At 41.8% G+C, this 13,244-nt stretch overlaps 1 protein-coding gene across 7 annotated transcripts in view; it reads right to left on the bottom strand.

Annotated features, from left to right (window-relative positions):
* The window catches only part of EMCN (endomucin), a 44,240-nt gene that overhangs the window by 26,824 nt on the left and 4,172 nt on the right, over window positions 1-13,244 (bottom strand). For all 7 annotated transcript variants that reach the window (XR_006167820.1, XR_006167819.1, XR_006167821.1 and 4 more), the window contains exons 2-4: window positions 3,698-3,757; window positions 1,870-1,974; window positions 1,388-1,504 (exon numbers count right to left, since the gene is read on the bottom strand). Coding sequence is in view for 4 of the 7 variants with exons in the window: in XM_042812782.1 (XP_042668716.1) it covers window positions 1,388-1,504; window positions 1,870-1,974; window positions 3,698-3,757 (282 nt within the window). In the remaining 3 variants the exon portion in view is untranslated. The remainder of the gene's footprint in view (window positions 1-1,387; window positions 1,505-1,869; window positions 1,975-3,697; window positions 3,758-13,244) is intronic.

The raw sequence follows: 13,244 nt of genomic DNA, 5'->3' as shown, positions 1-13,244 counted from the left end.
TCATGTACTAATAAATAAGAAAAATACGGAGGCAAGTCTAATTGTTGGCTTCCTATATAACAGTCAGGGCTAGAAAGCACAGAAGGAAAGGGGAAATTTTGCTTATGGCCTGCAGAGGGAAAAATACAGAAGACTTAAGGGGAAAAAAAAATAAATGTCCTGTGCCTGACTTCCTAGTGTATGGAAAGCTGGAGGCTCTCTTTGAGTTTGTAATGGGAGGTGACAGCAGCCACAGAAATTGCGGTGGGGACAGGAAGCCCTGTCACATCTCTACTGTGTGGATAAGATCATTTACTGATGCTTCTAGCCCGGACTGAAGGAGGGGAAGTGATGGCTTGTGTTACAGACCAGCAGAGATGCCTGTGTTGTATTAGAAACCAGGTGTCATGAAAGAAAATTTGGAAATTTCATACAGGCACTATCAAATCCTGCCTCAGTTCTTTAAGGTCAACCACAAAATGAAGGAGAAGCTGACTGCAAGAGTGGAAGAAAAAAAGAAGAGCAGCTATAGCAGCTTTCCCATTATATCAATTTTAATAGCAAAAATCTCACTAAGCCCACATCCGTTTCATGGAGCATGACTGTCCCAGTCCTGCACTGAGGAAGACTTTCAGGCAGTGTCTTTAATCTTCCTGTTCATGTGAGGGAAGTGAGAATCAAGTAAGCCTTGCTTTTAGGTATAAATTCATTCATCATTCATTTTCATTACATTTTTAAATATATATGTTATTATTCTTGCTTAAATTATTCCAACTACTTGCTTGATGCAGGGTATTTCTGGTGGTTTTTTTTTTTTGTTTTGTTTTTGTTTTTTTTTAAATGAAATCTCATCTGAGGCACTGGCCCAACATACATATCTTTCTGAAGACTTATGGGAAGATTGACTCAGAGTAACTAGTATCATCTCACTGCTTTCAGTATTTTGACTCATAATAAGAAAGAGAACAGTTATTTGTAATGTTGAAGATGTTATACTCACACAGCATTATTTATGTGAAAAACTGTATGTATAAAATAAAAAACAAAGGGGGACACCACTCAGATCTCATACAATAATTTTTGTTGAAATACTTACAAAAACAGAAGAAAATAAAAATGAAAATCCGTCCAAATACAGATCTCCCAGTTACAGGGAGATTCAAATCCTATGTAATGGCTTCAGGTCACCTCCACTACAAATCAAAGTTATAATATTCTGTGTGTAAGATTCTGCAGAAGGATTCATGGAGATATATAGTTTGTAGGTAGGAAGGAGAGCTCTGCTTTCACAAAGCTCTAAATCCATTTTACAAATTACCCCTTTTCATCTCTTCCTATTGCTCCTTACTGCTTTACAGAAACGCACTGCATGATGAATCAGGAATGGCTCCAAGGAATTGTCACTCACCACTTGTTGTGTTGCCACTTTCAGTTCTTGCTGTAGGGGTCGCCTGTGCTGGCTGCTGCACAGCTGTATGTTGTGTCGTACTACTCTCTGTGGCATTAGCTGGAGTAGTTGTGTTATCTATTAAACGAAGAATGTTGAAAATTTTTTGTCAATTTTATATACACATTTGCACACACACAAAAATCTACTTTTGCTTCGCTTTGCTTGCAGTAGGACTAAAATCAGAGTTTAAATTGAAGATCAACAGGAACAAGACTCTCTCCTCTGTATGGAAACCCAGCCCCATCAGTGGGACATCCCCATGAGCACAAGTCTGTGATAGCGCAGTTATCAGACCTGGCTTGGATCTTCCTTGAGCCTAATGGCTCTGGAGGTACTACCAAGGATGTGACCATCTATAAATGCATTCCCAGACCAAGAGCACTGCTGCTCAGTGTCCACTGGACCAGACTCAATCATTAGCACAAGAAAACATCACTTACAGCTTGCTGTAATGGACACAGTCATAGTTGAGGCTGTAGTTGCTGTCAGCTTTGTTGCTAGCAGTGTTGTTGCTCTTAAAGTGGTTGTGTTCAAAGCTTCTTCCTCTGCAAGAGAGGCATTTTTATTTATTTATTCCATACAAACAGCCCATACCACTAGCTGCCTTCTCTCACAAAGGCTGCTGAGTTTCTCTTTGAAGTCAGGCTCTCACGGACCTTTCTTGCCCACAAGTGCTTCGAGAGGGCTCAGAACAAGCACAGTTCACATCGGAGGGAAGGTATACATTTCTTGGGAGGTCACAGAAAGCCTGGCAGGCCCTTCTCCAAGGTGTGCAGCCAAGCTTTGGACATCTGAGTGAGAGGAATAATGGTCTCTAGCATGTGATAATCCCTGGCATGAACCCAGTGCTCATGTTACAGCAGTTCCTGGAAGCTCCCTCCTGCAGAGGGACAAGAGCAGGTGGTGGAGGTAAGGGCATTCTCAGGCAGGAGGGATCTGTCAGTTGCTGCTATGGGAAGAGGGTCTCAGAGCTGCCATGTGACAAAGATGGTGGAAAGCTGCCCAGAGTTCTGTTCCATCACTTAATAAAAGCAGAAAGCACTACTATCAGCCTCAGCCACAGGGGCTCATTCCTATTCCTGCCCACAACCCAAGCCCTGTCACGCTCCCTCTTCTAGTGCTGCTCAGAGATGGGAAATATGATAGAATAGAAACAAATAACGACCTGCCACTTTCTCTCATATGGATAGAGTACTTCTAAATACAATGGCCACACCAGAATATATAACTGTCTCCCTTTCCTCCTGCTTTACTGGCTGTTTGCCTAGAATAACAGTGCCTCAAAGAAAGAGTCTCCCTGGAAGCTTGTTCCACATCCACAGAGAGCTTTAACCTCACTGGGGGCTTCTGATGCTTTGCTCATAGACATAAACAAATATTAGTATTACAACAAATTACTGCTTTCTCCTGTGTGACAAAAAGCTGCAAGGGAAATTCACTGAAATGTCTAAAGATCTCACTCACAATGAGGTGTCAGTTCCTTATTAAATGCTTTTAGAACAGACATAAACATCAGGGTTTTTGAAATATGAAAGAACTACAGCACAATTTGAAAATGTCTCATTCTTCTTATAGGAAAAACATTCAGACTTTCTCTGGCTGCATCTTATTCTCTTCCTTTAATAACACTGAATGTATCCATCTTTATTATCCTATTGGTCTCAGCTCCAAAACAGATTCTTTAACATCTTCAGTTATCAAAAAACATGGTCCCATCTCCAGTTTTTCTTCCTCAGATGCATCACATTCAATGCAGCCATTTTCAACATTTGAATAAGGAGCTGATATTTAGCCCACACAGATACAATACAATCAATAGCAATCTTTCATAAGATCCTCCCCTACGAGGACAGGCCAACAGAGGACAGGCTTTTCAGCCTGGAGAAGAGAGTACTTCAAGGGACCTTATAGCAGCCTTCCACTACCTGAAAGGAGCCTACAGAAAAGCTGGGAGGGACTTTTATTAGGGCAGGTAGGATCAGGAAGAGGGAAAATGGCTTTAAACTGAAAGAAGATAGATTTAGACTAGATTTTAGGAAGAAATTCTTTACTGTGAGGGTGGTGAGACATTGGAACTGGTTGCCCAGAGAGGTTGTGGGTGCCTCCTCCCTGGAGGTGCTCAAGACCATGCTGGATGGGGCTTTGAGCAACTCGGTCTAGTGGATGTGTCCTTCCTATAGCAGGGGAGTTGGAACTAGATGATCTTAAAGGTCCCTTCCAATCCAAATCATTCTATGATTCTACGATTCTATGAATTTGAACTCTTACCAGTTTTTGGTGTAGATGCAGAAACGTTTGCACTGACAGTAGTGTTTGAAATTTCATCTTCTGAAACAAACACAGAAAGGAATACATTAGTTTAGCCATCTTCCAGATCTGTCTATCATTACATAGGCGTATAAGGCAGATAGCAGCAAGCATTTTATAGAAAATCAAGTTTAGAAGCCTGTAAGCAGGAGCAACAACTGTGATCACAAGCTATTCAACCTATTAGCTTTGCCCTCATTGCTTGAATGGGGAGCATTAGATACGGCCCTTAAATTGCAAGTTGTTTGCTAATAGGTCTTAACAACTTTTAAGATTGGTTTGGAAAAAAATGCAGCAACTGTAGGTTTTCTGTTTTTTTTTTAATCTCCTCTCCTTAAATACAACCACAGCTGATCTGAGTCTTCAGTAGAGGTAAAATAACTGCTTGCAAGAGGAAGCACTCAATTTCCAGCTCTATGAGAGAATCCCTGCTGCCAGCAACTAAAGGTGGTTAGTGGCTCCCTGGCTAATGCAAGCACTTAAGGAGGGCTTTCCAGCATACTGCAATTCCTGTATTTGAGACAAGAAAAGAATTCACAGAACATGGTTTAGGAAGCACTGCCTTGAGCAGTAATTGACTTTCCACATTGCCCTTGAGACAATGCTCCAGCTCCAGGTATTTTACTGCAATAAACAATGGCAATATTTAAAACATGAGGTCAAGTTAGCAGGTGAAAATTTCCAATATTACGAATCAAATAGACAAACAAACAAACAAACAAAAAACCCCCCCACAAATTATCAAATAAAGTGCTACACAATTTCCAGATTTTCTGGCTGTAAAAAAAATTATAACAGCATAACTCACCTAGCTTTCAAGTAAGAAAATTTTCAGTCTCACTTCTGGGACACTCAAATATTTTACTAAAAAACTAAGGGAGTGAAAAAACTACAAAGTCAAAACCAGGGGCTCTCTGCAAGCATTGCACATCACTGTATGACCTATATGGGTGTATCTGAGGAGGAAGAGCTCAGCTCAGAGTGAGATGAGAGCAGCCAGATCCTCTGGTTCAGAGTGTGACATCTTGCCATATGCCGTGAGCGTGCTGTAACGCTGACATCGCAACACTGAGTCAGGGTGGCACATCGCTGTTCCTGTGTGACTCCATTCATGGTAATATCTGCTGGCATGCTCTCTGCCTTCTGGCTGCAGGGCAGAACAGTCAACTTTGTTCTCTCTGCTCAGCATGCTGTGCTCTGTTAACATTTCACAAGCTCCAGTCGAGGCTTGCCAGAGTCACAAATCTAATATAGGGGAAAAATACCTAATACACTTGCTCACTGGTTCCCTACGGGCCTGCTTCCCACTGCACGAATGCTGTCAGGCCATGCTCAGACCCTTGCACACAGCATCTAAAGTACTGTTTTTCCCGCAGTTTAGTTACGCAGTCAGAATAATGCTTCATAGTCCTCACGTGAAATATTTGAAAACAAATTCTACCCAAGCAGACCAAAAAGCAGCTTTGTCTAGGGAGCTATCCCAAATACTGAATATTGCTCCTCTTTGTTGTCATTAAGAGCTGGTGACAAAACTCCCCACACCACAAGGCCATAGCTCCAAACCGGAATGTTTTTACAACAGACCGAATACTTCACATGGCTTGGTAGAACATACCCCAGTAACTACATCTGTAATGTCAGCTGAAGGCACTCACTGGCTGATTAGCTCCTTCTTCAAGTCAGCAAGGCTTTATGGAAAGACCACTGCAAGGCTTTACATGCAAAACTTAACTAATAACTAAATATATAATATACATGTATATATAAAACTAATAAATTAATTTGTAGCTTTGATATGAATCACAAGTTGCTGATTTTGCTACAGAGATAAACTAGATTAGTAGAGTAGAAAGCAGTGAAGTTTGATGAATGAATTGCTACCTTAAAATGGTGGATAATTAAGCATGGTTTACCAACAAATACACAATTGTTGAAAGCACGTGAAAGAAATACACAATATTGAAAGCAATACACAGAAATGCTTAAAGTTAGCTAAGATTTCGGGGGCATCAATTGATTAAATGTAGAGATAGATGGTGAATTATTATGCTCTTATTTGCAATATTAAGGATAAAATCAAGGGATTAAAAGTGATTGAGAGTGGAAATTTGGCCTATTAGAAGCTGTTGCTTGATGAAAAGAGAGGAATATTAGTTTTTCTGCTCCTGTCAGATTGTCTATGGCCTCATACGAAGGACCACCAACCTGAGTTACATCTGCACAGTTTTAGACAAATTTAGATGCAGCTATTTGAGAGAGAAACTCTTCCACAGTCCTCACGTTGGTAGTACCCCAAATGTCCTTGGCAGCAGCTCCCTCACACAGCCTCTTCTCTTGGCCAGAGGAGCGTGAGTGCCCCGCAAGGTTCCATTCCTGTGCCTGAAGGACGTGTGAGGAAAGGGCTAAGATGCAACATGATGTAGATTAAAGAGTGGTGTGCTTGCTGTCAGTGGGAGATCCATACAGAAAAGGAAAAGCGTGTCTAAAAGTAGAGAGCGAGGCGAGAAGAAATCAGAAGTGGAAGGAAGATAAGAAGGCAGGAAGAAGATGGGAGGTCTGGGCAGGAAGGCTCAGAGACAGCGAGACAAAAGGGCAGCAGGAAAAGATATAAAGGAATGAGAAGAGCTCAATAAACATTTGACCTTTGACCAAAAGGCCAAACTGAGGAAAGAGAAACCGTAATTTTTTTTTTTTTTTCATTCAGATTCAGAGGATGTGCCTTTATTGTCCTCTCTGGCTTGGATTTAGATGGTTCATTTGTTCTAAAATTAAAACAACAGTAAATCCATTTGTACCTGGTCTTCAGATATGATCTAAGAATGATCCGGCTGAAACTCTGAGCTAACTTCCTTTCTTCAAAAATTCCAACAGTGTTCCTGAGCTCAGGCAGGGCTGACCAGTGGCCACACCTGTCCTCAAGCTGTAATGTTTGATCTGGGCTTCCATCTCCAAGGTTTGAGCTCAGATCTCTCACCAGCTCTTCCTTCTTCTCTCAATCTCATTATTTTCAACTCTACACAGGGAAGACTAAGATAAGCAGGTTTCAACTTGAGTTAACTATGCACCTGCTATTACTTCAATAAATAAAGGGGAAAAAAAACAGACAGGACTGCATGATATTTCAGGGGCAGTGCTTTTACTGTGTTACAAACTACTACAGTATAGAAAGCACTAAGCTTTAAATGCCTTGAGAAACAGCTAATACGAAAATGAATAGCAAAAAATCAAATAGTAAGCACTTTTAAAGATGAATGAATTATTAAAAATGTGTCTTGATCATATTTCATTACTCAGCGCTGACTACTTCGGCATCTAAATCTGATTTCAAAAAATGATTTTTATTGGAAAAGTCACTATCCCTACAGAAATAGTGAAATAGCCTGTCTTTAACTCAACTTTTAACTTTTTAAAACCTGGTCTTGCGCTAGGCTGATAGACGATGTGTTGGTATTGAACCCCCTTCACCATTTAGATAAGCCCTGGTGTAGATACAGCTGAAGATACAGGTTCATCTTGGGGATCAGGATAAGGAATGAGTGGGTGACGGGATTGTAGAAACCACCAGGAGTCTAGGAAGAAAAGTCCTCTCGGGAAGAATGATGAGAATTGCATTTACTTAGCCTAGAGAGGAAAAGGTTGATGGAAGGTGTGATAACAGCTCTTGTGCTGGGGCTGCAAGAAAGCAAAGGAATAAGCTTCTCATGGCAACTGCTGAAGATGAAACTAGAAGTAGCAGACAAGGGAAATTTGGACTAGAACATTCCAGGTTTTTGGTGCTGTATGTGCTTTTTCTCTACTTCAAGGCCATACTGTGGAATCTGCAGGTGGTGTTTTCCATTTCACATATGTCAATCTGACCCTTTGCAATTGTACATTAAGACATGCAGAAGTTCAGGTTACTTTCTTGCTTTCTGCTTCTCCACATTGGCAGAACTAGACCATGGCCCTTTCCCAGAGAGCACACGCTACCCCCACAATCAAGTGCTGTCTGTACAGCTGCTCCAGCCACTCCAGCTGCCTGCCTCACCTCCCTGCTGCAGGAAGGCACAGCCACTCTGGAACAAGAGCTGGTCCCAGTATTCTCAGACTTCCCCACAAATTGCTGCTGCCTAACAGCATTTACAACCTTCTCACTCTTACCTCTGAGCTGTGTTGTTTATTACATTTTCTCTTTGGTTGTCTTGCTGCTTCATCTCTCTATTATTTGTTTTTTTCTCCAGATCCAGTGTAGTTCTCTTACTACTCTTATTTCTGTTTTCTCTCCTTATCCATTCCACTTTCCTTCTTCACTGCCTTCTGCCCAAAATCTTGAGATAGATCTCTCTTCTTTTGTAGTGTACTTTTGTGTAGCATCCTCCAAAGAAGAAAACGCTCTGCCCAGATGAGTAGTCCATCTGCTGCCAACCTCCCATTGCACAAACATCACTCCCATGTGCAGGCAGCCAAAACAATTTTTGCACCTGCTCAGACTTCACTCAAGACCTCCTAACTGAACTCAAAAGCACTCAAATACATTAAATTTAGGAGTTGAGCTTGGGCTTTAGCTCCTGATACACAAAGAAGCCTTCCACGTGGGCTTTCTACAGCCCAGCACAGCCTTTGCAGTAAGGCTGCATGGGACAATGTCATTTAATTAGCTTAGGTGAAGCTTCTGGTACTTAATCAGCCATATTCAGACGAGCTTGTGTTTTTCTGTGCATTTGCCATGCAGACTCTTTCTGTGTCCCATTCTCCAATCAGTGAAAGAGAGATACTAGCACACTCTTCTTTTTAGGAGGACCACAAACTGCAACAAATAGTAGTACCATGTTATCATTAAAATAGTTATACAATAAAGAGAGATCTGCTTTTCAAGGCTTCAGATGCATCTGTAGATCTTCCCATATAAAGAATGATAACATATATACAAGCTGCAAAGTTTACGTTTGCAGCTTTCTCAACATTTAGCACTGTCTGGAACATGTGTTCCACATACAATCAGCCCTCTGAAAAGGCAGCAGAAAGCTGCATCAAAGGGCAGAGTATGGAAAGGAATTTTATTTTAGATAACTGTTGTTCAGTCTTCTCTCAGTGTTTCTGCAAACTATTTTAATTCTACTAAGATAAGTTTGTTGTTGTTGCTGTTTTTCCCTTTTGTTCTAAGTACACAAATAAGAGCTACTTGGTACTAAGAGAAATGCATTGCTAAGAAAACTGCAGGTTCAAGACACGGTGGCTTTAAGAGCAGAGAATTCTATCTATGCTATTTGGCTAAACCCTAAGAACCTCCAATTTCATCAGAAATATTTTGTTAACGCAGAAATCACGAGATGAATTTTCTCCAAAACCAAATGACATTGATTTGTTTCATTGATTCCATGGTTCATCTCAGGATTGAAAAGCATTTTGCCAGCCTACTGCTTTCTGTCCTGACAAACTTACTGCGTTGACCAGAAGGACAGGTCAATGGGCTCAGAGCAATGCGCTGTTGGTTGTATTTGAGGTGAAGTCCTGGGAGGTGAAGTCAGATGCTACAGGCAGTGCTAAAAGCAAAATGCAGGGATGGAGACCCTGTTTCCTGCTGCCTCTCTTTCATTCACATCTCTCAGCAGCACACTGAAGGCACACACAACACATGCAGAGATCTTCTGCTAAGGTTCAGCCTTTTCCTCCTCCACTGGGGCTCCTGAGCAGGCTGCTGTCACAGAAGGGAGGAAGGAAAGGGAGGGAGCGACAGTCATTTCTCCCGGTGGGAGCAGGATGAAGGCAGGAAACAAAGCTTTGGCCCCTGCATTGCATGAATAGCTACCAAAGTCTGGGCCAGTTTCTTGGTTTTGTATGTAACAGAAACACAAACTCCCAGCCAAGCCCTCCTAACTGCAAACTTCCTCGGTGCACTTTCTGATCCTGTGTGAAGCTTGGTGGGTATCTTCAGTGCTGTGTGCTCAAGAGGGATGAGAATGTCATTTGCGCTCTATAAAGTAATAACTGTACTCAGCATGCTCATCAGCACTCAAGCCTGCCTTAGACAAAGACTCCAAGCTCCGTGCTTCTCTTTATTTAAACCTGCTAAACCTATTTAAAAGGTTTTAATTAAACCCTTTAAGCTGTTTAAAGCAGTAGATTGTCACCCTTTGATGGTGATGTATTTGCCCATCTCTGTGTAAGATAAAAGGTAGGAGTTACTGAGGGTTATGTTATAGGATGAAAAACAAACTGCCACCCCCCTGCATTAGTCATGCTCAATCAGTTTTTAAATGTCTTCAATGAGTGCACTTTCATATCAGGAGGAGCTTTTTACATGCTGTGCATTGCTGAATACAGAAAGAAAAAGGATAAAAGGAGAGCCTTTGCCCTGCACAGGAAAGACCAAGATGTTGATGCACATAGTGCTGTGCTCTCACTGTGCCACTTGCAGACCTATTTTTACTTCCCAGGAAAGGGCGTGCTGGGGTAGGGCAGACACGAAGGAGTGTGAGGGGAAGCGGAGCCTGGGTGGACAGCGTTCTGCCCTCGATATGCAAAGTCATAATTATTGTGTCCTATGTTTCCTCAGCCCAGTGTTGGCTACCCAAATGCACCTCCAGCAACGTGAGTAATTTACAGATCAGGAAGGAGCCTCTGTAGCCTTTGCTGCCATGTAGTCATTTTTAGCACATCCGGGACCAGCCCTGCACTGGATTCAGCCACGGCAGCCCATGCTCTTCTCCTGGCAGCACTCTGAGAGCATCTGCAGCATCAGCAGCCTGAAAACTCCTGGGGAAACATTGTGCATTGCTTCTATCTCAGTGTAGTTCCACACTCACCCAGGTCCATCCTCACCTCTTCACAATGTCCAGCATACAGCCTGAGTGGTACTGAGTGCCCCAAGGGGAATGTCCAAAACAGGTCCTGGAGTACAGTTGTAGATGCCTCTTGCACTTTTATGGGCAACTAGTGCAACTTCATTCACTATGATAATTATGACTGTTGCAAATCAATTATCACTTCCTTTGCAAACCCTTCTCACTTGATCATTTTCTCCTTAAGTGATCAACCCTCATTTTCCAGTCTTAGCCCTTGAAAATAGTGTTTTGTACCAGTCTGTGGAAAGGCCAGGTGAAAGCAGTTGGGGAGACAAAGTGGAATGGCACACTGCAAGAATGGGTCATAAAGCCTGTAAGGTAAATTGTGTGCTAGTCCACTTAAACCCAGCAACATGGAGAGGCGCTGTATGATTCTATTTGCACAGACAGCAGCGTGCAGAAGGAAATAATGGATATGCTAAAGACATTTGAACCAGAGCAGATAAAAAATGGTGAGAATAAAAATAAAGAAGTCCTGCACTCATCAGCTTTCACCTCTCATACCTGTGCCATGCATTTCTCTTTCTGTCATTGGCATATCTTGTGTACAGGGCTCTTTGACATTTACCTTCAGTAAGTTCTTCCTCTTGTTACATGCTGAAAACTACGTTAGTGAGTTGTTCTAAGGGAAGTCCACTGTATGGTAAATACATTTGCTGCCTTCTGAACCACAGTAAAGACATTAACGAGCTTTAACAACTTGCTGCTGCAAGAAAAGACTTATCAAAGGGAACCTAAAGGTGCTCAACCATAACAAGACTTCTGGGCATCCAGCTTTGCAGTGCTCAGTGTCCATCATTTCCAAGACCTATGTGCTTTTTGGCACAGAACAGGCACAGAATCAAATGCTGGAGAATGTCCAAAAATCTCTATAATCAAAGAATTCTGTATTTTCCGGAAAGAAATTTCAACAGTCCTTTGCATAAATGAGTAAAAACTACCAAGATCTATGCTGGACCCAAATACTTCCTTTGATTTCTGCCTTTATGACTACCTGCAGGAACTGGGGGAGATGGACAACAACTGTGATTGTGAGGCAGTACTCTGGCTTTTGGGGACCCCAAATGACAGTGAAAACATCAGCTATGAATCATGCCCAAGATCAGCCCTCGGTCCCAGGCATGGAGCAGCCCATAATCTGTGGTGAAAATGCTTGAATTTCTCTTTCTTGCCAGATCAATTGTTGACCTTTTCCCCATTTCATCTAAAAATGCGTGGTGGCATTTTTACTTCCGCAGTCTTTGAATGAGTTCACAAATACTGATATTTACCTCATCTGTATTAGTGTGATATATAATCCGTGCCAAGATGAGGAAGAGCAGTTCATCTATCACAGAGAGTTGTCCTCACACCAAAATAAATACCATCTCACACACCTAGAAGGCTGTCAACATTGTATTTCCAGTAAAAGCCTAGGCTCAACATTGAGCATGTGAAGTGGAAAAAAATGACTCCTGTCGATTCAAACATTTTTCCTGTAATAAAAACATGCCTCAAAAAGTAAGTAGTGCATTTTACAGAGGAAAGTAATGCAAATCCTTGGCCATGGACAGTAAGTATGCCAGCAGGTTTTCCTCACACTATCTAAAATCCAAATCTTTTACCATTCTTATAATCGTTACCTCGTTCGCCAAACCTGTTAAGCTCCAGTATAACATCCTCCTCCTGCTGAAGATTAAAAATGAAAAAGTCTTCAGGAAGCACAAACATCTCATTAATATAATCAGAGATTTAATTAATTTAATCCTGAAGATTTGATTACATTGACTCAAACCAAGCACTACCCTGGGAACTCAAGGCATTAAGACAAACCAGTTGTGCCTTTGAAAATGATTATGTATCTTGTAGAAATCTTCAGAGAGCAAGGTGGGGGTAGTGCTCCCATACTGGCAAAACATGCAATTTCATGAGAGATAAGACAAGGCAGAAAGATTGCAGCAGATAAATGTGATGCATAACCATGTGCCACCAGCTCTGCGGTTTCAGTGACCTGAGACCTGTTGCTATCTAAAGTGTGCAGCTAACACCCAGGTGCAGGTTAGTGCCATTGGCAAAAAGAGATTAAAAGCTGCTGTGAAAATACTCTGTTTATAAATAGGTTGGGATTTTCACCTGTAGCAAAGTCAGGCAAGCATCCACTGTCCACTTAAAAAGAGTTAGAAAATCCTTGCCCTGTTATAAGTATGGATTTGTCAAAGTAAGTTTTCCCTTTTGTTATCTCCAGCAGGTTGGCCTGCCTGACACAGTGTGCCAGTGGCAGTGCAATCCAAGAGCTCACCTTGGCAAGACAAATGCCAAGCTTCGCTACTCTGCTGAACATGTCAGTGGTTTGCATGGCAGGTCACGGTATGACTTCTCTCATGAAATCTGGGATACACATTTTTAGAGTTCTAGCTGAACCCAAAAGTAAATGTTTATCTTCTAGCAAGCCCAGGTCTGTAATTCCTGATTTGTGATTAGAAATAACAGCTGCAACCCATACACAAATGCAATACACTCTCTTGATCTACAGAATTGTCAAGTAAAACTGTTACAGGGTCTTTATAGAGTTTGTCTCAGCAGAAAATACAGACAAAAAAGCCCTTTCTCATGAGAAACAGAAGTGATGATGCCTTTTCCACAGGACTGTGATGCGGGAATTGACTTTCCTTTGGACTGGGATGTTGATCTGGCTACCAAGAGGT

Source organism: Centrocercus urophasianus, unplaced genomic scaffold, assembly GCF_019232065.1.
Source record: "Centrocercus urophasianus isolate 14NV4802_14NV808 unplaced genomic scaffold, USGS_Curo_1.0 seq_13, whole genome shotgun sequence".
Taxonomy (NCBI): domain Eukaryota; kingdom Metazoa; phylum Chordata; class Aves; order Galliformes; family Phasianidae; genus Centrocercus; species Centrocercus urophasianus.
The sequence above is the reverse complement of the archived record's forward strand: the minus strand, read 5'-3'. Positions and strand labels throughout refer to the sequence as shown.